Source organism: Plutella xylostella, chromosome 24 (assembly GCF_932276165.1).
Source record: "Plutella xylostella chromosome 24, ilPluXylo3.1, whole genome shotgun sequence".
In the NCBI taxonomy this organism is placed as follows: Eukaryota; Metazoa; Arthropoda; class Insecta; order Lepidoptera; family Plutellidae; genus Plutella; species Plutella xylostella.
Window position 1 is genome coordinate 5,670,407 of NC_064004.1, and position 26,510 is coordinate 5,696,916.

At 44.0% G+C, this 26,510-nt stretch overlaps 9 protein-coding genes across 9 annotated transcripts; all 9 read right to left on the minus strand.

Annotated features, from left to right (window-relative positions):
- Positions 1-1,253: 1,253 nt before the first annotated feature.
- Positions 1,254-11,897, minus strand: LOC105388563 (histone H3). Its single transcript, XM_048630044.1, has 4 exons — positions 11,528-11,897; positions 5,013-5,034; positions 2,475-2,487; positions 1,254-1,744 (listed from the first exon to the last, which is right to left on the minus strand). The coding sequence occupies exons 1-4, from the start codon at positions 11,811-11,813 to the stop codon at positions 1,325-1,327; spliced, it is 741 nt and encodes a 246-aa protein (XP_048486001.1). The 5' UTR covers positions 11,814-11,897; the 3' UTR covers positions 1,254-1,324.
- On the minus strand, positions 3,127-3,656 carry LOC125490530 (histone H2B). Its single transcript, XM_048630026.1, has one exon. It carries the CDS (start codon positions 3,584-3,586, stop codon positions 3,212-3,214), a length of 375 nt encoding a protein of 124 aa, XP_048485983.1. The 5' UTR covers positions 3,587-3,656; the 3' UTR covers positions 3,127-3,211.
- LOC125490537 (histone H2A) lies at positions 7,531-8,101 on the minus strand. The gene has a single exon (XM_048630035.1). It carries the CDS (start codon positions 7,998-8,000, stop codon positions 7,626-7,628), a length of 375 nt encoding a protein of 124 aa, XP_048485992.1. The 5' UTR covers positions 8,001-8,101; the 3' UTR covers positions 7,531-7,625.
- On the minus strand, positions 8,793-9,952 carry LOC125490526 (histone H1B-like). Its single transcript, XM_048630021.1, has one exon. The coding sequence runs from the start codon at positions 9,866-9,868 to the stop codon at positions 9,176-9,178; it is 693 nt and encodes a 230-aa protein (XP_048485978.1). The 5' UTR covers positions 9,869-9,952; the 3' UTR covers positions 8,793-9,175.
- A 1,592-nt stretch (positions 11,898-13,489) lies between the features above and the next one.
- LOC119690731 (histone H3) lies at positions 13,490-14,042 on the minus strand. Its single transcript, XM_038106466.2, has one exon. It carries the CDS (start codon positions 13,969-13,971, stop codon positions 13,561-13,563), a length of 411 nt encoding a protein of 136 aa, XP_037962394.1. The 5' UTR covers positions 13,972-14,042; the 3' UTR covers positions 13,490-13,560.
- A 1,320-nt stretch (positions 14,043-15,362) lies between these two features.
- LOC105388597 (histone H2B) lies at positions 15,363-15,901 on the minus strand. The gene has a single exon (XM_011559533.3). It carries the CDS (start codon positions 15,820-15,822, stop codon positions 15,448-15,450), a length of 375 nt encoding a protein of 124 aa, XP_011557835.2. The 5' UTR covers positions 15,823-15,901; the 3' UTR covers positions 15,363-15,447.
- A 938-nt stretch (positions 15,902-16,839) lies between these two features.
- LOC119692195 (histone H2A) lies at positions 16,840-17,410 on the minus strand. The gene has a single exon (XM_048630032.1). It carries the CDS (start codon positions 17,307-17,309, stop codon positions 16,935-16,937), a length of 375 nt encoding a protein of 124 aa, XP_048485989.1. The 5' UTR covers positions 17,310-17,410; the 3' UTR covers positions 16,840-16,934.
- Positions 17,411-18,102: 692 nt separating this feature from the next.
- On the minus strand, positions 18,103-19,261 carry LOC119694756 (histone H1B-like). Its single transcript, XM_038121860.2, has one exon. The coding sequence runs from the start codon at positions 19,176-19,178 to the stop codon at positions 18,486-18,488; it is 693 nt and encodes a 230-aa protein (XP_037977788.2). The 5' UTR covers positions 19,179-19,261; the 3' UTR covers positions 18,103-18,485.
- Positions 19,262-23,254: 3,993 nt separating this feature from the next.
- On the minus strand, positions 23,255-23,740 carry LOC119694737 (histone H4). The gene has a single exon (XM_048630038.1). The coding sequence runs from the start codon at positions 23,660-23,662 to the stop codon at positions 23,351-23,353; it is 312 nt and encodes a 103-aa protein (XP_048485995.1). The 5' UTR covers positions 23,663-23,740; the 3' UTR covers positions 23,255-23,350.
- Between the last annotated feature and the right edge of the window lie 2,770 nt (positions 23,741-26,510).

Here is a 26,510-nt window from a genome sequence, read left to right on the forward strand (position 1 = left end):
TCTAGTAAGTAAATATGTACCTATGTATGTAAATGTATGTATGTACCTATGCAAAACAAATAAGTAAGTACCTACTTAAATACAATCATTCAACAAGCAGACACAAATTACAGAAATTTATACTAACCTACCTAGGTAGGTAGGTACTTAAAACTTTTGCCACCATAACGTAGAGTATAATATATAGGTACTTACCTATTTACTTACGCAACATTTTATTTTTATACATATGTACCTACTTATGTATTACCTAAGTACTTATATTTTATTTTTTACTGACTTACTTCAGGGAGGGAGCACCAATCTTAAACACACACACACTTGTTACCTAGGTTAGGTACCTATTTACCTACCACTAACTTTTTCTCATGAACAATGATTCACAATAATTTGAATTGTCAATATCAAAATTTAAAATAAGTACCTACCTACCTACTTAGTAAAAATAAAATACTTCAGTTATTACTTAATAATACGTACCTACAACATTTTTAGTGATTTTTGAGTAAATTAGATAGACCTAGTTGTATTATTAGTAGGTCTAGGTAGGTATTTACCTAGGTGCATACATTGTAATAAATACGCTTCCGCCGCCGCCATCTTGCGGCGCCATTGTCTGTTGCTAGCGAGTGTTGAAAAGAACAAAAATACGTAATTATTTAATTATCGTGAAATGTGAATTGTGTTTTGGTAGAAAGTAGTGAAAAAAACTTAGTGGTGGGTGACTGTGACAAGTGTCTGTGTTTTACATTGGAGTAATTGTACCGCTCCTACAGGATTTGCCAACAACACGTTTGTAAGTAACATTATTATAATTTAATATGTAAGTAAGTACTTAACTACCTACCTATCTATGTAGATTAGAATAGATGTGGTACCTACATAGTTTTTTGATTTTTAAATGTGAAAACAGTGCTCAGTTAATCAAAATAAGTTTGTAATCTGCTTGAATCATGCATGTGGCGCCCTCCGTTGTTCACAAAAGAAACTATGTAGTACTTACTTAGTGATTGGTTTTCTTGTTAGGCTATTATGTGTGTTATTTATTTATGTATAGGTAAACTGTACCTACTTATACGAAAGTAAGTACGTACCTACCTAGGTACTAGTACTGCATAAAAAAGGTGTAAGAAATGTATTTAGTTAATTACTTATGTAAGTACCTACTTAGATACGAAGATAAAAGTACTCAAGTAAGAGTAAGTAATCGTCTTCGTCTTAGTTTAAAGAAACAATGCGTATAATAATGAATGTTTTGTGGCCCTGAAAAGGGCCGTTTTGTTACAGCGAACGAGGTGCGCGTAATGCACGATGCAGCCACCGCTTAAGCACGTTCACCGCGGATACGGCGAGCGAGCTGGATGTCTTTCGGCATGATGGTGACACGCTTCGCGTGGATGGCGCACAGGTTAGTGTCTTCGAAAAGACCGACGAGGTACGCCTCGCTGGCCTCCTGGAGGGCCATAACGGCGGAGCTCTGGAAACGCAGGTCAGTCTTGAAGTCTTGCGCGATCTCACGCACGAGACGCTGGAACGGCAGCTTGCGGATCAGAAGCTCAGTGCTCTTCTGGTAACGACGGATCTCACGAAGAGCGACGGTACCGGGCCTGTAACGATGGGGCTTCTTCACACCTCCGGTGGCGGGCGCACTCTTACGAGCAGCCTTAGTTGCGAGCTGCTTGCGGGGCGCTTTGCCTCCGGTGGACTTGCGGGCAGTCTGCTTGGTACGGGCCATTGTTGTATCGTAGCGTAGCGACGGGCGCGCGCGATGAACAGAAGGGGACGAATAAAAACCATCGCGTTTCGTGCAGCTATATTTATAGTAGCGGTACGGTCTCCGCGGCGGGGTAAGGCGAAGTCGAGGCGCGCGGGGCGAGGGGTACCGCTCCGCTCGGCTCATACGTACGGGCTAATAATTTATCCTTACGTTATTGAGTATGTAAGTACTTAGTAAGTATCTATTTCATCCTTCTCATGCATAAGTAGGTAAGTGTATAGGTACCTACTTAGGTATATAATTAAAAAAAAAAAAAATACCTAAGTATGTAAATAATATAAATAATAAGTACTTAATATATATAATGAACACCTTATTAAAAGCATATATCACAAGAATACTTATACTTAAATGTTATTATGTAGGTAGGTACATAGTTAAGTATTTAGGTATGTTCTAAAATTTAATGTTTTCAACATAAGTAAGTAGGTAGGTACCTACCTAGTCACTCCCAACGACAAGACGTGAGTAAGTACTTACTTATGTTTAAATGGACTGTAAATAACACATCTAGGTAGGTAGGTAGGTAAGTAAGCAAGCAAGCAAGCAAGTATGTATGTACCTACCTAGTATAATCATAATGACTGGGAAACATACCTACTTATATAATAATTATAAGTACCTACTTATTTATAGGTACGAAAACAATAATCCTAGTAAGTAAGTAAAGTACTTAATTACCTAAATAATAAGAGATTCCAGAACGCAAACTAGACGAATTCATTGTAAGTAAGAGTACTTACTTAAGTATTTAATTTTGTATAAGTACTTAGGTAGGTAAGTACTTACTTATATGTCAAACCAAATGTAAGTTGTCACATCAATAATAATAATAATATAATGCCATGGTATTTTGCCGAAAATGTACTTATTTAAAAAGCCACAAGTATGTAGAGTAGAATAAACAACATTATCGATTATGTATGTAGGTAGGTACTTGCTTACTTAGATTAAGTAAGTATAATACAGTGCACTGAAATGAGTAGGCACGCATTCTTTCACATTTTAATTTTATTTAACTAAACGTCCGTTTTTGTTTCTTCCTTTCCAGGGTCACTCATACAAATCCATCCGTCGTCGTCGTGTGCAGTGAACACGTCGTCGCAGCTCCTCCGTCCGTGTATGTACCTAGTACCTACATAGATAAGTACTTACATTATGCCTAATATTTCACATTAATACGTTACCTAAGTGTAGCGAGTACCTACCACAGTGTGTGTAAACACAAGTAAGTAAGTGTAACCATCAATATACATATTATATATTGACATCATCTTATATTATGATATATAAGTAAGTAATCGTTTTTGTATGTAAGTATTGAAACAATCGTAAATCATCAGAAAATATTTGTGGCCCTGAAAAGGGCCGTTTGTTTCGGTGGTAGGCACAACATAGTGGCACCGTACACCGCTATGTTTGGGGGCACACACCTCACTTGGACGAGGTGTACTTGGTGACCGCCTTGGTACCTTCACTGACGGCGTGCTTGGCGAGCTCACCGGGCAGCAGGAGCCTCACGGAGGTCTGCACCTCCCTGGAGGTGATCGTCGAACGCTTGTTGTAGTGGGCGAGACGAGACGCTTCCGCGGCGATACGCTCGAAGATGTCGTTCACGAACGAGTTCATGATTGACATGGCCTTCGAGGAGATACCGGTGTCGGGGTGGACCTGCTTCAACACCTTGTAGATGTAGATGGCGTAGCTCTCCTTCCTCTTGTGCTTCTTCTTTTTCTTGTCCGACTTGGAGATGTTCTTCTGGGCTTTGCCGGACTTCTTGGCGGCCTTGCCGCTAGTCTTGGGTGGCATGGTGGCTTCAAACTGGATTCAAAACCGGAGATGCGAACGTTGCGAGTGTTTAGCTCGTAATACCTGAAACCTTTTTTTTTTTTTTTTTTTTTCTAAATGAAACCTATTTACTGAAGTCGGCCATAAGGGACTTATTCAGTTTTACCCTAACTGTGGGGGAGGCGCCGATAGGCGCCTTCACCCAGTTAAAAAGAGAGACCTACCTAAGTGACCCGTCACCAGATGGAGGTGGTGAGAACCGGCCAGGAATGTACCTGACGCGGGTATAGTACCTGTTTTGGTGGAGAAGGATCCTAGCCCTACGATTCGGACCGGCAAAAGGCCGAGTCCGAGTGTGAGTCCCTCCCCCGGGTCTGGGGCGGGGTGTGTAAAAGTTAAGTGGGACAGTTGCCGAGGCAGGGGTCGGGGAGTCAAAGGTTTGCAACTCCCTAATACGGACAGTGATCTCATCGTCCGGGTCACAGAGAACGTGTCTCGGACGACGTCGCCTCTGTTTGAACTCAGGGAAAACGTGATAGTTAGCCGGTTTGCTAATTAGTGGGTTCGTGTGATTAACCGCTTGGTCGAAGTAGCGGTTTGAGGAGACTTTGAGATACTGTCGGATAGTAGGGATTTGCAAATCTTTGTGCAAGTTGAAATTGCGGACGTACCAAGGCGCGCCTGTCGCCCTGCGCAGAAATCTATTTTGGATTGCTTGTAAAGAATTTATATATCTGTTCGAAGCATGAGCAAACACTACGCTAGCGTAGGTCATGACGGGTCTTATGCAAGTTAGATAGAGTCTCACTTTGCTGCGTAGTGAGAGCTTTTTGCTTCGAAACAGAGGAGTTAGTCTTCCTAAATAGAGAGAAGCTCTATTCCTAACCCTACGTATATGACTAGCAAAAGACAGTCTGCTGTCGAAAGTGACACCCAGATATTTGACATGGTCGGACCAAGGGATAGGCTTGCCGAACAGAGTGATGTTGGGTTGAGGAGCAGTGTTGGGCCGGCGGAGAGCCCGTGAAAAGTACACTGCGGTACTTTTCTCCGGGTTCACCTCCATTCTCCATTTGCGAAACCATTCGCCGAGGGCGTTGGTTGCGCTTTGGAGATGCCCGTGCTGGACTTTGCCTTTAAACCTATCCCTTAAGTAGATCGCTGTGTCGTCAGCATATAATGCTAGCGACACATGCGTATGTCTGGGGATGTCACTTGTGTATAAGGAGAAAAGAAGAGGAGCTAGAACTGACCCTTGCGGGACACCTGCACGAATCGGATGAAGAGATGATCTGGAACCCTCGACGCGAAACTGGAAGTACCTGTGGAGCAAGAAACTGTGGAGAATAAGCACTAACCGATCCGGGATGCCTAACGTGAAGAGCTTAAAGATGAGGCCGTTGTGCCACACCTTGTCGAAAGCCTTCGCTATGTCGAAGAAGAGAGCTGCAGTGCCTTTCGGCCTCTTCCTATGGAAACCATCTAAGATGTATTCCGTGATACGATGAACCTGGTTGACGCAAGAGTGCTGGGCCCTAAAACCAAATTGTTCGTTAGGGATGAGTCCCTGAGCGTATGCTATCTTTTTGAGCCTGTCGGATAGCAGCCGCTCATAGACCTTACCTAGGGAAATTAAAAGACTGATGGGGCGGTAACTAGAAGGTAAATTTCTAGCTTTGCCAGTTTTATGTATTCCTATGACGTCTGCTATTTTCCACAGGTCTGGAAAATAGCAGTTCGCCATAGCTGAATTAAATATGGTTACTAGTAAGAGGATAAGCGAGGCTGAGAGGTTCTTAAGGACTCTGTTGGAGACGCCATCAGAGCCAGGAGCCTTCTTGCAATGAAGGTCCTTTATGACTAACTTAACTTCGGATACCGTCACGAGGTCGAGAGAATCTACTGGAGGTAAGCTAACCCTACGTCCTACTTCCTCGTCTACGACTTGGATGAATGTGCTATCGGGATGCTCTTCCGAAGGAGAGCATTGCGCCTCCAGACTTAGGGCGAGACATTCAGCCTTTTCATCGTCGTCGAAGGCGAGGGAGTTATCAGGTTTCGACAGGGGGGGCATGTCTACTACGGTATCCGATTTAAGCGCGCGTGTAAGACGCCAAAAAGCAGTGTGGGTTGGCCTAATATCATCCAGCAGGCTATCCCACCGCTCTGAACGTAGAGCCTTCATCCTAGATTTGCATTTGAGATGCAGAGAGCGGAGCCTATCCTTGTTTTCCCTACTTGGAAAGAGGTCGTGTGCCCTAGTGGCGGCGTGCTTTGCCCTGAGCAGGGCCTTCATATCATCAGGCAACCTCCAACGATGAGGGGTCATCGCAGGAACCCGCCTGGTGCAGTCAGTGATGACTGTTTGAAGGTGACCGCTCAAGGCATTGATCGCCGTATCTATCTCTACTGTGGAGTTAATTTGAGAAGGTAAGTTTGCTATGTCAGAAGGACTAGCCGAACCTAAACGCTGACTAAGCCTATCCCAGTTAGTTATGGTTTTGGTAGGAGAGAAGAGGGAGTTGGCATCTCCGAGACCCAGTATGACCGGTCTGTGATCGGAGTCAAGCTCGTGTATTACCTCTAGCTTATTTAAAGAAAGAGAAATGTTCTTTAAAAGTGCAATGTCTAAAATGTCTGGCTGATGCTCAGGATTGAATGGATAATGTGTAGGCTCCATTGGAGCCACCACATCAAACATGTATTCATCCATGAAATTAAAAAGAATATAACCGTTTGGGTTATTGACTCTACAGTTAAAAGATTTATGTTTACTGTTAAAATCCCCTGCAAGTATGACATTATTTCCCATATCCAAAAGTGACTTAAGGTCCTCAGTTTTAATTACTTTTCCTGATGGCTGATAGCAAGAGGCAATATACAGATCCGGATGTCCGGTCATAGCCAGCCTGCACACTGAGGCCTCGAGGCTGACAAGCTCCGGGGTATTGACACAACAGACATGAAGTCCGCTACGGTAGTAGATAAGTGTACCACCGAGGGTGGCCTACCTGAAACCGGGCCGACGGTCGGATTTTATTACGAGCGCGCGGCGAGGGGCGCTCGTTATGAGTCAGACGCGTCATTCGACCAATCGCGTTGCGGCATTCTGTATACAGCGAGCGACGCGGCGGCGGCGGCGGCGGCGGCGGTGACGGCAGAATCGATGCACGCGTTCATTTTCGTTATAATATTTTTACGTTTATGGTATAATTCCCCAGATGAAAATAGCAGTAATATACTTACTTATTACTTAATTATTAAGTATAACAACCGATACGATGTTAATCTATACTTATTACATATATTAGGTATGTACTTAATAGATATATTAGGTATTATTATTATGTTTAATGATGAACGCAATTACTTACCATAAAATTAAAAAAAAAAACTCTCCTACTTATTTTTAGTCTCCTGGTAGGTATATAAGTAGGTACTTAAGTATATTATTTTTACAATTATGATTTAAGTAAGTAAACTGTACCTAAGTAATATAATATATTTTTATGACTTTGAAAATCGCGCTACATAACTTAAACTACCCATCTATAACATTGAAACATGAATACTTAGTTCATAAATCATTATTTTACCAGGATACCATACATAAGTAGGTATGTAGGAGGTTAGATCTACTACTAACAGTATTAAAATAATATATGCAAGTAAGTACTTAAGTTAGTACCTAATTAGGTAGGTACTTAGTAATGAAATTATTTCTTATTACATCATATAATCGTAGTAACACGAATAAGTTACGTGTAAGCTTACTTACTCATTTTCATTTAAGTAATTATCGTAAGTTCATTAGACATTCAGGTACCTAGGTAGTAGTATATTATTGAATTGTCTGTCTAGCTAGCTAGCTAGCTAAATATAAATGCCTACATAGTCCTAATATAATGTTATGTATCGTTCGTGTAAAGTCTTGTTGAAACAGTGTTTAATAATCATGAATAATATTGTGGCCCTGAAAAGGGCCGTTTTGCCGCTGACGTGTGCATGTGAAAGCTCACGAGCAGCGGAGTGTGGCGTGTCCGATGAACGACGACTCGATTTAAGCCTTCTTCTCGGTCTTCTTGGGCAGAAGCACGGCCTGGATGTTAGGCAGCACACCACCCTGGGCGATGGTCACGCCGGAGAGCAGCTTGTTCAGCTCCTCGTCGTTGCGGATGGCCAGCTGCAAGTGTCTCGGGATGATTCTGGTCTTCTTGTTGTCACGGGCGGCGTTACCGGCCAACTCGAGAACTTCAGCGGCCAGGTACTCCATGACGGCCGCCAGGTAAACGGGCGCACCGGCACCGACACGCTCGGCGTAGTTACCCTTGCGCAGCAGCCTGTGGATACGACCGACGGGGAACTGGAGTCCAGCACGGTTTGAACGGGACTTTGCCTTTCCCTTAACCTTGCCTCCCTTGCCGCGGCCAGACATGGTTGTTGGTTTGTTTCTTGATAGAGCGAGACAGAAGATGGAGCGCGCGCCGACGTGTGCAGCGAGCGAATTCACGAGTTGAAATGTATCTTACTCAACCGGCGACCCTCTATATATATATCAACGGGTGGTGTCGTGTACGGTGATACAAGCGTCGAGTAGTCACAAATCGCTCGTGTACTAACTTTTGTTAGCTTGTGTGCTTTTTTTTTTTTAATTTTATATGTCTACTATTACTTATAATGGGTACTAACAAGGTTATTTTGATATTAAGTACGATATATACAATACTGAATATAAAATAACAATTCGACATATTCTGTATCTCAGGTGTATTGTATGGTAGGTACTTATACGGTATAGGTACTTACTTACCTTACATGTACCTAATTTGTATTTTACATACTATACATGAAACGCTCCGCTCCGCTCCGCTGCGCTCCGCTTTAGTTTTTAACGAACATGTGCACCTAACCGCTCCTCCTCGCTTTGCTCGTCGTCGCACCTACCTCTAGGTTTCGATCCCAGGGATTTTTAAGTTATTTTCATTTTCAATATACCTACGTAGGTAGGTACCTAATAGTGTTCCGTCGCTAGAGGGAATTTTAGTTACTTAGGTATGTATGTGCGTATAATATTTTTGTAAGCATGATGTATGTCACCTTACATATTATTTGTATTTAGGTACTTATATGAAACGCTCCGCTCCGATTTTTAATTCGTTTTCAATAGTATAGAGTAGTCAGGCAGGTGAGGCCTATGTACTTACAACATTAGTTTCATACAAGTAGGTAGGTACTTATCCTAATTTAATATATTTTGTACCTAGTACCTACCTGCGTCGTGGCGTAGGTAAGTACACAATCGTCGTAGTAAAGTACAATAGAGAACAATTTGGTTTTCTCGAATTGTTTGTTAGCCCTGAAAAGGGCTTTTTGTTGTGCGGTATTAGCGCACTCACCGACCGTGGCTCGTGTGTTCGTCGTCCGAGTGTAGTCAGTCGCCCATTGTGTGCGTGTGCGTGCGTATCGAGTAGATGATACAACAGCGCAACAACAACACCACCAACGGTGCCGACGACATACGGTGCGAACACGATGGCGCACGTTCGATGGCTTCGTGTAGTCACTGCGGCGGCGGCGGCGGCAAGCAACACAACAAAAACCGTCGTCGGCTTACTTCTTGCCGGCGGCGGAGGACTTCTTAGCTGCGGGCTTCGCCTTGGGAGCGGCAGCCTTCTTCGGTTTGGGCGCCTTCGGCTTCTTAGTCGGCGGCTTGGCGGTCTTCTTTGCCTTGGGTGCGGCGCTTTTAGCCTTTGAGGGTGTGGCGATTTTCGCCTTCGCGGCGGGCTTCTTTTTAGCGGCGGCGGCTTTCTTGTCCTTTGTGGCAGCCGCAGACTTGGGCTTAGACGGTGAAGCGGAGGCGGACTTCTTCTTGGCGGCGGCGGAGGACGCAGCGACGGCCTTCTTGGCGGGCTTCTTAGCGGCGGCAGCCTTCTTGGCCGGTTTGGCGGCGCCTGCTGGCTTCTTGGCTGCGGAAGTTTTCGACTCGAGCTTGAACGAACCGGACGCACCCTTGCCCTTGGTCTGGATCAGCGCGCCGGACTCGACGGCGCTCTTCAGGTACTTTCTGATGAAAGGCGCGAGCTTTTCAGCGTCGACCTTGTAAGACGCGGCGATGTACTTCTTAATCGCCTGCAGAGACGAGCCGCTGCGCTCCTTCAGGTCCTTGATGGCCTTGTTGACCATCTCGGAGGTCTTCGGGTGCGTGGGCTTCGCTTTCGGCTTCTTGGCTGCTGCGGATGCCTTCGGCTTCTTCGCGGGGGTGGTGGGCGCGGGCGCGTCGGATGCAACAGCGGTGTCAGCCATTTCGATTGAGTTGATTGAGGTTGAGGTAACACGTAAGTAACAAGTAAGGAGTGTAGTTCGTAAAACGACCGTACGATGTCGCCACTAGCAAAATTTCGAGACACGTATTTCGAGCATTGCCGCACAGACAGACCGCGTGCCTCGAGACGTTTTCCGAGTTGATGTGTTCCAAGTTTTCACTAACCATGGTCGAATGATGATGATTTTTTTAAATAAAAAACAATGTCAGTGTACTGTTTTTATACGATATATGTGTAGTGTATACGTTTGTCGGGCGGGCGGGCTAATGGTTGGACGCTTGCGTACGGCGGGTTGGCGCGTGCGGCGCGTTAAATGTGGAGACGGCGTTGAGGAGCTCGTACGTGGTCTGATTTGTGGGCGTTTATCTCGGCGTGTGTCGACGGTGGCGGTGAGGCGGACGTCCACGGTGAAGGCGAAGAGAAGGCGCTCCCGGCGGGTGGCGGCTGCGGGCGCGGCAAGCGGGTGCGGATGGACTTTTGACGTGTCGAAGATGAACGGTCGTAGGACACACCGGTGTCTCGGCGGCATCACATGAAGGCAGTCATCAGCCGGTGTTGTGAGATGGCTGGCTGGTGACTGGTGGCCGATGGTCGTGCAGTGTGCACGTGCAGATGATGGTCAAACGCATCATCGCACTCACTTGTGCGTACCTAAGTAAAGGACTTACAGACAGACAGACACACACACACAAGTAGGTAGAGAGAACGAGAGCGAGTAGGTAGGTGTACTACTTGACTGCATAGGTCATTTGGTACCGTAAGTATGATAGATTATGACCTAGGTACATACATAATATGCGCCTAAATACTAAATACATAGGTACACAAGAGTATTCGGTAGGTAGGTACTTACTTAAGTATATAAAACTGCAAACGCAGAATACGAACACCGTGTAAGTACGACTAACAATGTTCGTGTTCATTCACGAGTCGAGGTAAGTATTTATGTATGTCGTCCCATGTCAAGAAAAACATGAATACTTTAAAAAAAAAGGAAGTACAAATACATTAATGTGTGATAAAAAGTTTCATCTGTAAGTACCTACCTACTTACTTACTTAAAATTAATTAGGTAGTAGTAGGTTACTAAGCAGATGAACGTGGTAAAACGAACGTGTGGTTGCATTGCACCGTAAAGGTAAGTACCTATTATACCTACCTACCACGTCTTTTGGGAGGTATTTAGGTAAACTAAAATATTATAAGTACTTATTAGTCGTCTCTTGAGGACTAATAGCGTAGGTACCTACTTAAGTACCTACCCATAAATCTATATACATACATATATTCTTTTATAAGCTTCGCACGCTTTTTCTGACCAATATTTTTCATAGGTACCTATATAAGTAAGAATAAGTGGGTAGGTACTTTTGCTGCCAGTGTGTAAATGTAAATACGCAAGCATAATGTACCTAGGTGTATGATGATGCATATAAATAATAATATAATTATTGTCAGTATAGGTATTATGAATCGTTGTTGCCAGTTTGAAGAAACTATACGTAAAACAAGAACAATTTGCGGCCCTGAAAAGGGCCTTTTTGTTGGTTACACGGTATCCTCGTAGCCGTATCGGCTGCGGAACACGATGTGCGCGGTGCGGTGCGAGCGACTTAACCGCCGAAACCGTACAGGGTGCGTCCCTGACGTTTCAGCGCGTAGACGACGTCCATGGCGGTGACGGTCTTCCTCTTGGCGTGCTCGGTGTACGTGACGGCGTCACGGATCACGTTCTCTAGGAACACCTTCAGCACACCACGAGTCTCCTCGTAGATCAGACCGGAGATACGTTTGACACCGCCTCGGCGTGCCAGACGACGGATGGCCGGCTTTGTGATACCCTGGATGTTATCACGAAGAACCTTCCTGTGTCGCTTCGCTCCTCCTTTTCCCAATCCCTTTCCTCCCTTTCCACGGCCGGTCATCTTGAACTTGCTGTTGCTGCTTTCTCTTGATCAAACTGCGTGCGCACGACGGAGCCGGAGCGTTGTCTAAAAATTCAGGCCCACCGCGCGATATATATATCGTCGGCGGACGAGAAGCGGGAAAGCGAAGGGGCGCGGGGCCGCAGACAGAGACGAAGCGATGCGATGCGCGAGATAGAGCGGGTCAGAATGAGTATAGTGTCGTACACGATTTTGTACTCTTATTAATTTCAATATTAAGTTATTACCTATATTGTCTGAATATTTAAATATTTATGTTTATTATATATATAAATACATTATTACGACATCGAGACGAGACGAGATTTAGGTACTTACCTAGTTAGTTAAGTAAGTAAGTAAGTTTTATTCATGGTAAGGAGGTACCTAAGTATGTATGTAGGTACCTATTACAATTACAATTCTAGTAAGTAAATATGTACCTATGTATGTAAATGTATGTATGTACCTATGCAAAACAAATAAGTAAGTACCTACTTAAATACAATCATTCAACAAGCAGACACAAATTACAGAAATTTATACTAACCTACCTAGGTAGGTAGGTACTTAAAACTTTTGCCACCATAACGTAGAGTATAATATATAGGTACTTACCTATTTACTTACGCAACATTTTATTTTTATACATATGTACCTACTTATGTATTACCTAAGTACTTATATTTTATTTTTTACTGACTTACTTCAGGGAGGGAGCACCAATCTTAAACACACACACACTTGTTACCTAGGTTAGGTACCTATTTACCTACCACTAACTTTTTCTCATGAACAATGATTCACAATAATTTGAATTGTCAATATCAAAATTTAAAATAAGTACCTACCTACCTACTTAGTAAAAATAAAATACTTCAGTTATTACTTAATAATACGTACCTACAACATTTTTAGTGATTTTTGAGTAAATTAGATAGACCTAGTTGTATTATTAGTAGGTCTAGGTAGGTATTTACCTAGGTGCATACATTGTAATAAATACGCTTCCGCCGCCGCCATCTTGCGGCGCCATTGTCTGTTGCTAGCGAGTGTTGAAAAGAACAAAAATACGTAATTATTTAATTATCGTGAAATGTGAATTGTGTTTTGGTAGAAAGTAGTGAAAAAAACTTAGTGGTGGGTGACTGTGACAAGTGTCTGTGTTTTACATTGGAGTAATTGTACCGCTCCTACAGGATTTGCCAACAACACGTTTGTAAGTAACATTATTATAATTTAATATGTAAGTAAGTACTTAACTACCTACCTATCTATGTAGATTAGAATAGATGTGGTACCTACATAGTTTTTTGATTTTTAAATGTGAAAACAGTGCTCAGTTAATCAAAATAAGTTTGTAATCTGCTTGAATCATGCATGTGGCGCCCTCCGTTGTTCACAAAAGAAACTATGTAGTACTTACTTAGTGATTGGTTTTCTTGTTAGGCTATTATGTGTGTTATTTATTTATGTATAGGTAAACTGTACCTACTTATACGAAAGTAAGTACGTACCTACCTAGGTACTAGTACTGCATAAAAAAGGTGTAAGAAATGTATTTAGTTAATTACTTATGTAAGTACCTACTTAGATACGAAGATAAAAGTACTCAAGTAAGAGTAAGTAATCGTCTTCGTCTTAGTTTAAAGAAACAATGCGTATAATAATGAATGTTTTGTGGCCCTGAAAAGGGCCGTTTTGTTACAGCGAACGAGGTGCGCGTAATGCACGATGCAGCCACCGCTTAAGCACGTTCACCGCGGATACGGCGAGCGAGCTGGATGTCTTTCGGCATGATGGTGACACGCTTCGCGTGGATGGCGCACAGGTTAGTGTCTTCGAAAAGACCGACGAGGTACGCCTCGCTGGCCTCCTGGAGGGCCATAACGGCGGAGCTCTGGAAACGCAGGTCAGTCTTGAAGTCTTGCGCGATCTCACGCACGAGACGCTGGAACGGCAGCTTGCGGATCAGAAGCTCAGTGCTCTTCTGGTAACGACGGATCTCACGAAGAGCGACGGTACCGGGCCTGTAACGATGGGGCTTCTTCACACCTCCGGTGGCGGGCGCACTCTTACGAGCAGCCTTAGTTGCGAGCTGCTTGCGGGGCGCTTTGCCTCCGGTGGACTTGCGGGCAGTCTGCTTGGTACGGGCCATTGTTGTATCGTAGCGTAGCGACGGGCGCGCGCGATGAACAGAAGGGGACGAATAAAAACCATCGCGTTTCGTGCAGCTATATTTATAGTAGCGGTACGGTCTCCGCGGCGGGGTAAGGCGAAGTCGAGGCGCGCGGGGCGAGGGGTACCGCTCCGCTCGGCTCATACGTACGGGCTAATAATTTATCCTTACGTTATTGAGTATGTAAGTACTTAGTAAGTATCTATTTCATCCTTCTCATGCATAAGTAGGTAAGTGTATAGGTACCTACTTAGGTATATAATTAAAAAAAAAAAAAATACCTAAGTATGTAAATAATATAAATAATAAGTACTTAATATATATAATGAACACCTTATTAAAAGCATATATCACAAGAATACTTATACTTAAATGTTATTATGTAGGTAGGTACATAGTTAAGTATTTAGGTATGTTCTAAAATTTAATGTTTTCAACATAAGTAAGTAGGTAGGTACCTACCTAGTCACTCCCAACGACAAGACGTGAGTAAGTACTTACTTATGTTTAAATGGACTGTAAATAACACATCTAGGTAGGTAGGTAGGTAAGTAAGCAAGCAAGCAAGCAAGTATGTATGTACCTACCTAGTATAATCATAATGACTGGGAAACATACCTACTTATATAATAATTATAAGTACCTACTTATTTATAGGTACGAAAACAATAATCCTAGTAAGTAAGTAAAGTACTTAATTACCTAAATAATAAGAGATTCCAGAACGCAAACTAGACGAATTCATTGTAAGTAAGAGTACTTACTTAAGTATTTAATTTTGTATAAGTACTTAGGTAGGTAAGTACTTACTTATATGTCAAACCAAATGTAAGTTGTCACATCAATAATAATAATAATATAATGCCATGGTATTTTGCCGAAAATGTACTTATTTAAAAAGCCACAAGTATGTAGAGTAGAATAAACAACATTATCGATTATGTATGTAGGTAGGTACTTGCTTACTTAGATTAAGTAAGTATAATACAGTGCACTGAAATGAGTAGGCACGCATTCTTTCACATTTTAATTTTATTTAACTAAACGTCCGTTTTTGTTTCTTCCTTTCCAGGGTCACTCATACAAATCCATCCGTCGTCGTCGTGTGCAGTGAACACGTCGTCGCAGCTCCTCCGTCCGTGTATGTACCTAGTACCTACATAGATAAGTACTTACATTATGCCTAATATTTCACATTAATACGTTACCTAAGTGTAGCGAGTACCTACCACAGTGTGTGTAAACACAAGTAAGTAAGTGTAACCATCAATATACATATTATATATTGACATCATCTTATATTATGATATATAAGTAAGTAATCGTTTTTGTATGTAAGTATTGAAACAATCGTAAATCATCAGAAAATATTTGTGGCCCTGAAAAGGGCCGTTTGTTTCGGTGGTAGGCACAACATAGTGGCACCGTACACCGCTATGTTTGGGGGCACACACCTCACTTGGACGAGGTGTACTTGGTGACCGCCTTGGTACCTTCACTGACGGCGTGCTTGGCGAGCTCACCGGGCAGCAGGAGCCTCACGGAGGTCTGCACCTCCCTGGAGGTGATCGTCGAACGCTTGTTGTAGTGGGCGAGACGAGACGCTTCCGCGGCGATACGCTCGAAGATGTCGTTCACGAACGAGTTCATGATTGACATGGCCTTCGAGGAGATACCGGTGTCGGGGTGGACCTGCTTCAACACCTTGTAGATGTAGATGGCGTAGCTCTCCTTCCTCTTGTGCTTCTTCTTTTTCTTGTCCGACTTGGAGATGTTCTTCTGGGCTTTGCCGGACTTCTTGGCGGCCTTGCCGCTAGTCTTGGGTGGCATGGTGGCTTCAAACTGGATTCAAAACCGGAGATGCGAACGTTGCGAGTGTTTAGCTCGTAATACCTGAAACCGGGCCGACGGTCGGATTTTATTACGAGCGCGCGGCGAGGGGCGCTCGTTATGAGTCAGACGCGTCATTCGACCAATCGCGTTGCGGCACTCTGTATACAGCGAGCGACGCGGCGGCGGCGGCGGCGGCGGCGGTGGCGGCAGAATCGATGCACGCGTTCATTTTCGTTATAATATTTTTACGTTTATGGTATAATTCCCCAGATGAAAATAGCAGTAATATACTTACTTATTACTTAATTATTAAGTATAACAACCGATACGATGTTAATCTATACTTATTACATATATTAGGTATGTACTTAATAGATATATTAGGTATTATTATTATGTTTAATGATGAACGCAATTACTTACCATAAAATTAAAAAAAAAAACTCTCCTACTTATTTTTAGTCTCCTGGTAGGTATATAAGTAGGTACTTAAGTATATTATTTTTACAATTATGATTTAAGTAAGTAAACTGTACCTAAGTAATATAATATATTTTTATGACTTTGAAAATCGCGCTACATAACTTAAACTACCCATCTATAACATTGAAACATGAATACTTAGTTCATAAATCATTATTTTACCAGGATACCATACATAAGTAGGTATGTAGGAGGTTAGATCTACTACTAACAGTATTAAAATAATATATGCAAGTAAGTACTTAAGTTAGTACCTAATTAGGTAGGTACTTAGTAATGAAATTATTTCTTATTACATCATATAATCGTAGTAACACGAATAAGTTACGTGTAAGCTTACTTACTCATTTTCATTTAAGTAATTATCGTAAGTTCATTAGACATTCAGGTACCTAGGTAGTAGTATATTATTGAATTGTCTGTCTAGCTAGCTAGCTAGCTAAATATAAATGCCTACATAGTCCTAATATAATGTTATGTATCGTTCGTGTAAAGTCTTGTTGAAACAGTGTTTAATAATCATGAATAATATTGTGGCCCTGAAAAGGGCCGTTTTGCCGCTGACGTGTGCATGTGAAAGCTCACGAGCAGCGGAGTGTGGCGTGTCCGATGAACGACGACTCGATTTAAGCCTTCTTCTCGGTCTTCTTGGGCAGAAGCACGGCCTGGATGTTAGGCAGCACACCACCCTGGGCGATGGTCACGCCGGAGAGCAGCTTGTTCAGCTCCTCGTCGTTGCGGATGGCCAGCTGCAAGTGTCTCGGGATGATTCTGGTCTTCTTGTTGTCACGGGCGGCGTTACCGGCCAACTCGAGAACTTCAGCGGCCAGGTACTCCATGACGGCCGCCAGGTAAACGGGCGCACCGGCACCGACACGCTCGGCGTAGTTACCCTTGCGCAGCAGCCTGTGGATACGACCGACGGGGAACTGGAGTCCAGCACGGTTTGAACGGGACTTTGCCTTTCCCTTAACCTTGCCTCCCTTGCCGCGGCCAGACATGGTTGTTGGTTTGTTTCTTGATAGAGCGAGACAGAAGATGGAGCGCGCGCCGACGTGTGCAGCGAGCGAATTCACGAGTTGAAATGTATCTTACTCAACCGGCGACCCTCTATATATATATCAACGGGTGGTGTCGTGTACGGTGATACAAGCGTCGAGTAGTCACAAATCGCTCGTGTACTAACTTTTGTTAGCTTGTGTGCTTTTTTTTTTTTTAATTTTATATGTCTACTATTACTTATAATGGGTACTAACAAGGTTATTTTGATATTAAGTACGATATATACAATACTGAATATAAAATAACAATTCGACATATTCTGTATCTCAGGTGTATTGTATGGTAGGTACTTATACGGTATAGGTACTTACTTACCTTACATGTACCTAATTTGTATTTTACATACTATACATGAAACGCTCCGCTCCGCTCCGCTGCGCTCCGCTTTAGTTTTTAACGAACATGTGCACCTAACCGCTCCTCCTCGCTTTGCTCGTCGTCGCACCTACCTCTAGGTTTCGATCCCAGGGATTTTTAAGTTATTTTCATTTTCAATATACCTACGTAGGTAGGTACCTAATAGTGTTCCGTCGCTAGAGGGAATTTTAGTTACTTAGGTATGTATGTGCGTATAATATTTTTGTAAGCATGATGTATGTCACCTTACATATTATTTGTATTTAGGTACTTATATGAAACGCTCCGCTCCGATTTTTAATTCGTTTTCAATAGTATAGAGTAGTCAGGCAGGTGAGGCCTATGTACTTACAACATTAGTTTCATACAAGTAGGTAGGTACTTATCCTAATTTAATATATTTTGTACCTAGTACCTACCTGCGTCGTGGCGTAGGTAAGTACACAATCGTCGTAGTAAAGTACAATAGAGAACAATTTGGTTTTCTCGAATTGTTTGTTAGCCCTGAAAAGGGCTTTTTGTTGTGCGGTATTAGCGCACTCACCGACCGTGGCTCGTGTGTTCGTCGTCCGAGTGTAGTCAGTCGCCCATTGTGTGCGTGTGCGTGCGTATCGAGTAGATGATACAACAGCGCAACAACAACACCACCAACGGTGCCGACGACATACGGTGCGAACACGATGGCGCACGTTCGATGGCTTCGTGTAGTCACTGCGGCGGCGGCGGCGGCAAGCAACACAACAAAAACCGTCGTCGGCTTACTTCTTGCCGGCGGCGGAGGACTTCTTAGCTGCGGGCTTCGCCTTGGGAGCGGCAGCCTTCTTCGGTTTGGGCGCCTTCGGCTTCTTAGTCGGCGGCTTGGCGGTCTTCTTTGCCTTGGGTGCGGCGCTTTTAGCCTTTGAGGGTGTGGCGATTTTCGCCTTCGCGGCGGGCTTCTTTTTAGCGGCGGCGGCTTTCTTGTCCTTTGTGGCAGCCGCAGACTTGGGCTTAGACGGTGAAGCGGAGGCGGACTTCTTCTTGGCGGCGGCGGAGGACGCAGCGACGGCCTTCTTGGCGGGCTTCTTAGCGGCGGCAGCCTTCTTGGCCGGTTTGGCGGCGCCTGCTGGCTTCTTGGCTGCGGAAGTTTTCGACTCGAGCTTGAACGAACCGGACGCACCCTTGCCCTTGGTCTGGATCAGCGCGCCGGACTCGACGGCGCTCTTCAGGTACTTTCTGATGAAAGGCGCGAGCTTTTCAGCGTCGACCTTGTAAGACGCGGCGATGTACTTCTTAATCGCCTGCAGAGACGAGCCGCTGCGCTCCTTCAGGTCCTTGATGGCCTTGTTGACCATCTCGGAGGTCTTCGGGTGCGTGGGCTTCGCTTTCGGCTTCTTGGCTGCTGCGGATGCCTTCGGCTTCTTCGCGGGGGTGGTGGGCGCGGGCGCGTCGGATGCAACAGCGGTGTCAGCCATTTCGATTGAGTTGATTGAGGTTGAGGTAACACGTAAGTAACAAGTAAGGAGTGTAGTTCGTAAAACGACCGTACGATGTCGCCACTAGCAAAATTTCGAGACACGTATTTCGAGCATTGCCGCACAGACAGACCGCGTGCCTCGAGACGTTTTCCGAGTTGATGTGTTCCAAGTTTTCACTAACCATGGTCGAATGATGATGATTTTTTTAAATAAAAAACAATGTCAGTGTACTGTTTTTATACGATATATGTGTAGTGTATACGTTTGTCGGGCGGGCGGGCTAATGGTTGGACGCTTGCGTACGGCGGGTTGGCGCGTGCGGCGCGTTAAATGTGGAGACGGCGTTGAGGAGCTCGTACGTGGTCTGATTTGTGGGCGTTTATCTCGGCGTGTGTCGACGGTGGCGGTGAGGCGGACGTCCACGGTGAAGGCGAAGAGAAGGCGCTCCCGGCGGGTGGCGGCTGCGGGCGCGGCAAGCGGGTGCGGATGGACTTTTGACGTGTCGAAGATGAACGGTCGTAGGACACACCGGTGTCTCGGCGGCATCACATGAAGGCAGTCATCAGCCGGTGCTGTGAGATGGCTGGCTGGTGACTGGTGGCCGATGGTCGTGCAGTGTGCACGTGCAGATGATGGTCAAACGCATCATCGCACTCACTTGTGCGTACCTAAGTAAAGGACTTACAGACAGACAGACAGACACACACAAGTAGGTAGAGAGAACGAGAGCGAGTAGGTAGGTGTACTACTTGACTGCATAGGTCATTTGGTACCGTAAGTATGATAGATTATGACCTAGGTACATACATAATATGCGCCTAAATACTAAATACATAGGTACACAAGAGTATTCGGTAGGTAGGTACTTACTTAAGTATATAAAACTGCAAACGCAGAATACGAACACCGTGCACTTTTAAAGAACATTTCTCTTTCTTTAAATAAGCTAGAGGTAATACACGAGCTTGACTCCGATCACAGACCGGTCATACTGGGTCTCGGAGATGCCAACTCCCTCTTCTCTCCTACCAAAACCATAACTAACTGGGATAGGCTTAGTCAGCGTTTAGGTTCGGCTAGTCCTTCTGACATAGCAAACTTACCTTCTCAAATTAACTCCACAGTAGAGATAGATACGGCGATCAATGCCTTGAGCGGTCACCTTCAAACAGTCATCACTGACTGCACCAGGCGGGTTCCTGCGATGACCCCTCATCGTTGGAGGTTGCCTGATGATATGAAGGCCCTGCTCAGGGCAAAGCACGCCGCCACTAGGGCACACGACCTCTTTCCAAGTAGGGAAAACAAGGATAGGCTCCGCTCTCTGCATCTCAAATGCAAATCTAGGATGAAGGCTCTACGTTCAGAGCGGTGGGATAGCCTGCTGGATGATATTAGGCCAACCCACACTGCTTTTTGGCGTCTTACACGCGCGCTTAAATCGGATACCGTAGTAGACATGCCCCCCCTGTCGAAACCTGATAACTCCCTCGCCTTCGACGACGATGAAAAGGCTGAATGTCTCGCCCTAAGTCTGGAGGCGCAATGCTCTCCTTCGGAAGAGCATCCCGATAGCACATTCATCCAAGTCGTAGACGAGGAAGTAGGACGTAGGGTTAGCTTACCTCCAGTAGATTCTCTCGACCTCGTGACGGTATCCGAAGTTAAGTTAGTCATAAAGGACCTTCATTGCAAGAAGGCTCCTGGCTCTGATGGCGTCTCCAACAGAGTCCTTAAGAACCTCTCAGCCTCGCTTATCCTCTTACTAGTAACCATATTTAATTCAGCTATGGCGAACTGCTATTTTCCAGACCTGTGGAAAATAGCAGACGTCATAGGAATACATAAAACTGGCAAAGCTAGAAATTTACCTTCTAGTTACCGCCCCATCAGTCTTTTAATTTCCCTAGGTAAGGTCTATGAGCGGCTGCTATCCGACAGGCTCAAAAAGATAGCATACGCTCAGGGACTCATCCCTAACGAACAATTTGGTTTTAGGGCCCAGCACTCTTGCGTCAACCAGGTTCATCGTATCACGGAATACATCTTAGATGGTTTCCATAGGAAGAGGCCGAAAGGCACTGCAGCTCTCTTCTTCGACATAGCGAAGGCTTTCGACAAGGTGTGGCACAACGGCCTCATCTTTAAGCTCTTCACGTTAGGCATCCCGGATCGGTTAGTGCTTATTCTCCACAGTTTCTTGCTCCACAGGTACTTCCAGTTTCGCGTCGAGGGTTCCAGATCATCTCTTCATCCGATTCGTGCAGGTGTCCCGCAAGGGTCAGTTCTAGCTCCTCTTCTTTTCTCCTTATACACAAGTGACATCCCCAGACATACGCATGTGTCGCTAGCATTATATGCTGACGACACAGCGATCTACTTAAGGGATAGGTTTAAAGGCAAAGTCCAGCACGGGCATCTCCAAAGCGCAACCAACGCCCTCGGCGAATGGTTTCGCAAATGGAGAATGGAGGTGAACCCGGAGAAAAGTACCGCAGTGTACTTTTCACGGGCTCTCCGCCGGCCCAACACTGCTCCTCAACCCAACATCACTCTGTTCGGCAAGCCTATCCCTTGGTCCGACCATGTCAAATATCTGGGTGTCACTTTCGACAGCAGACTGTCTTTTGCTAGTCATATACGTAGGGTTAGGAATAGAGCTTCTCTCTATTTAGGAAGACTAACTCCTCTGTTTCGAAGCAAAAAGCTCTCACTACGCAGCAAAGTGAGACTCTATCTAACTTGCATAAGACCCGTCATGACCTACGCTAGCGTAGTGTTTGCTCATGCTTCGAACAGATATATAAATTCTTTACAAGCAATCCAAAATAGATTTCTGCGCAGGGCGACAGGCGCGCCTTGGTACGTCCGCAATTTCAACTTGCACAAAGATTTGCAAATCCCTACTATCCGACAGTATCTCAAAGTCTCCTCAAACCGCTACTTCGACCAAGCGGTTAATCACACGAACCCACTAATTAGCAAACCGGCTAACTATCACGTTTTCCCTGAGTTCAAACAGAGGCGACGTCGTCCGAGACACGTTCTCTGTGACCCGGACGATGAGATCACTGTCCGTATTAGGGAGTTGCAAACCTTTGACTCCCCGACCCCTGCCTCGGCAACTGTCCCACTTAACTTTTACACACCCCGCCCCAGACCCGGGGGAGGGACTCACACTCGGACTCGGCCTTTTGCCGGTCCGAATCGTAGGGCTAGGATCCTTCTCCACCAAAACAGGTACTATACCCGCGTCAGGTACATTCCTGGCCGGTTCTCACCACCTCCATCTGGTGACGGGTCACTTAGGTAGGTCTCTCTTTTTAACTGGGTGAAGGCGCCTATCGGCGCCTCCCCCACAGTTAGGGTAAAACTGAATAAGTCCCTTATGGCCGACTTCAGTAAATAGGTTTCATTTAGAAAAAAAAAAAAAAAAATACGAACACCGTGTAAGTACGACTAACAATGTTCGTGTTCATTCACGAGTCGAGGTAAGTATTTATGTATGTCGTCCCATGTCAAGAAAAACATGAATACTTTAAAAAAAAAGGAAGTACAAATACATTAATGTGTGATAAAAAGTTTCATCTGTAAGTACCTACCTGCTTACTTACTTAAAATTAATTAGGTAGTAGTAGGTTACTAAGCAGATGAACGTGGTAAAACGAACGTGTGGTTGCATTGCACCGTAAAGGTAAGTACCTATTATACCTACCTACCACGTCTTTTGGGAGGTATTTAGGTAAACTAAAATATTATAAGTACTTATTAGTCGTCTCTTGAGGACTAATAGCGTAGGTACCTACTTAAGTACCTACCCATAAATCTATATACATACATATATTCTTTTATAAGCTTCGCACGCTTTTTCTGACCAATATTTTTCATAGGTACCTATATAAGTAAGAATAAGTGGGTAGGTACTTTTGCTGCCAGTGTGTAAATGTAAATACGCAAGCATAATGTACCTAGGTGTATGATGATGCATATAAATAATAATATAATTATTGTCAGTATAGGTATTATGAATCGTTGTTGCCAGTTTTAAGAAACTATACGTAAAACAAGAACAATTTGCGGCCCTGAAAAGGGCCTTTTTGTTGGTTACACGGTATCCTCGTAGCCGTATCGGCTGCGGAACACGATGTGCGCGGTGCGGTGCGAGCGACTTAACCGCCGAAACCGTACAGGGTGCGTCCCTGACGTTTCAGCGCGTAGACGACGTCCATGGCGGTGACGGTCTTCCTCTTGGCGTGCTCGGTGTACGTGACGGCGTCACGGATCACGTTCTCTAGGAACACCTTCAGCACACCACGAGTCTCCTCGTAGATCAGACCGGAGATACGTTTGACACCGCCTCGGCGTGCCAGACGACGGATGGCCGGCTTTGTGATACCCTGGATGTTATCACGAAGAACCTTCCTGTGTCGCTTCGCTCCTCCTTTTCCCAATCCCTTTCCTCCCTTTCCACGGCCGGTCATCTTGAACTTGCTGTTGCTGCTTTCTCTTGATCAAACTGCGTGCGCACGACGGAGCCGGAGCGTTGTCTAAAAATTCAGGCCCACCGCGCGATATATATATCGTCGGCGGACGAGAAGCGGGAAAGCGAAGGGGCGCGGGGCCGCAGACAGAGACGAAGCGATGCGATGCGCGAGATAGAGCGGGTCAGAATGAGTATAGTGTCGTACACGATTTTGTACTCTTATTAATTTCAATATTAAGTTATTACCTATATTGTCTGAATATTTAAATATTTATGTTTATTATATATATAAATACATTATTACGACATCGAGACGAGACGAGATTTAGGTACTTACCTAGTTAGTTAAGTAAGTAAGTAAGTTTTATTCATGGTAAGGAGGTACCTAAGTATGTATGTAGGTACCTATTACAATTACAATTCTAGTAAGTAAATATGTACCTATGTATGTAAATGTATGTATGTACCTATGCAAAACAAATAAGTAAGTACCTACTTAAATACAATCATTCAACAAGCAGACACAAATTACAGAAATTTATACTAACCTACCTAGGTAGGTAGGTACTTAAAACTTTTGCCACCATAACGTAGAGTATAATATATAGGTACTTACCTATTTACTTACGCAACATTTTATTTTTATACATATGTACCTACTTATGTATTACCTAAGTACTTATATTTTATTTTTTACTGACTTACTTCAGGGAGGGAGCACCAATCTTAAACACACACACACTTGTTACCTAGGTTAGGTACCTATTTACCTACCACTAACTTTTTCTCATGAACAATGATTCACAATAATTTGAATTGTCAATATCAAAATTTAAAATAAGTACCTACCTACCTACTTAGTAAAAATAAAATACTTCAGTTATTACTTAATAATACGTACCTACAACATTTTTAGTGATTTTTGAGTAAATTAGATAGACCTAGTTGTATTATTAGTAGGTCTAGGTAGGTATTTACCTAGGTGCATACATTGTAATAAATACGCTTCCGCCGCCGCCATCTTGCGGCGCCATTGTCTGTTGCTAGCGAGTGTTGAAAAGAACAAAAATACGTAATTATTTAATTATCGTGAAATGTGAATTGTGTTTTGGTAGAAAGTAGTGAAAAAAACTTAGTGGTGGGTGACTGTGACAAGTGTCTGTGTTTTACATTGGAGTAATTGTACCGCTCCTACAGGATTTGCCAACAACACGTTTGTAAGTAACATTATTATAATTTAATATGTAAGTAAGTACTTAACTACCTACCTATCTATGTAGATTAGAATAGATGTGGTACCTACATAGTTTTTTGATTTTTAAATGTGAAAACAGTGCTCAGTTAATCAAAATAAGTTTGTAATCTGCTTGAATCATGCATGTGGCGCCCTCCGTTGTTCACAAAAGAAACTATGTAGTACTTACTTAGTGATTGGTTTTCTTGTTAGGCTATTATGTGTGTTATTTATTTATGTATAGGTAAACTGTACCTACTTATACGAAAGTAAGTACGTACCTACCTAGGTACTAGTACTGCATAAAAAAGGTGTAAGAAATGTATTTAGTTAATTACTTATGTAAGTACCTACTTAGATACGAAGATAAAAGTACTCAAGTAAGAGTAAGTAATCGTCTTCGTCTTAGTTTAAAGAAACAATGCGTATAATAATGAATGTTTTGTGGCCCTGAAAAGGGCCGTTTTGTTACAGCGAACGAGGTGCGCGTAATGCACGATGCAGCCACCGCTTAAGCACGTTCACCGCGGATACGGCGAGCGAGCTGGATGTCTTTCGGCATGATGGTGACACGCTTCGCGTGGATGGCGCACAGGTTAGTGTCTTCGAAAAGACCGACGAGGTACGCCTCGCTGGCCTCCTGGAGGGCCATAACGGCGGAGCTCTGGAAACGCAGGTCAGTCTTGAAGTCTTGCGCGATCTCACGCACGAGACGCTGGAACGGCAGCTTGCGGATCAGAAGCTCAGTGCTCTTCTGGTAACGACGGATCTCACGAAGAGCGACGGTACCGGGCCTGTAACGATGGGGCTTCTTCACACCTCCGGTGGCGGGCGCACTCTTACGAGCAGCCTTAGTTGCGAGCTGCTTGCGGGGCGCTTTGCCTCCGGTGGACTTGCGGGCAGTCTGCTTGGTACGGGCCATTGTTGTATCGTAGCGTAGCGACGGGCGCGCGCGATGAACAGAAGGGGACGAATAAAAACCATCGCGTTTCGTGCAGCTATATTTATAGTAGCGGTACGGTCTCCGCGGCGGGGTAAGGCGAAGTCGAGGCGCGCGGGGCGAGGGGTACCGCTCCGCTCGGCTCATACGTACGGGCTAATAATTTATCCTTACGTTATTGAGTATGTAAGTACTTAGTAAGTATCTATTTCATCCTTCTCATGCATAAGTAGGTAAGTGTATAGGTACCTACTTAGGTATATAATTAAAAAAAAAAAAAATACCTAAGTATGTAAATAATATAAATAATAAGTACTTAATATATATAATGAACACCTTATTAAAAGCATATATCACAAGAATACTTATACTTAAATGTTATTATGTAGGTAGGTACATAGTTAAGTATTTAGGTATGTTCTAAAATTTAATGTTTTCAACATAAGTAAGTAGGTAGGTACCTACCTAGTCACTCCCAACGACAAGACGTGAGTAAGTACTTACTTATGTTTAAATGGACTGTAAATAACACATCTAGGTAGGTAGGTAGGTAAGTAAGCAAGCAAGCAAGCAAGTATGTATGTACCTACCTAGTATAATCATAATGACTGGGAAACATACCTACTTATATAATAATTATAAGTACCTACTTATTTATAGGTACGAAAACAA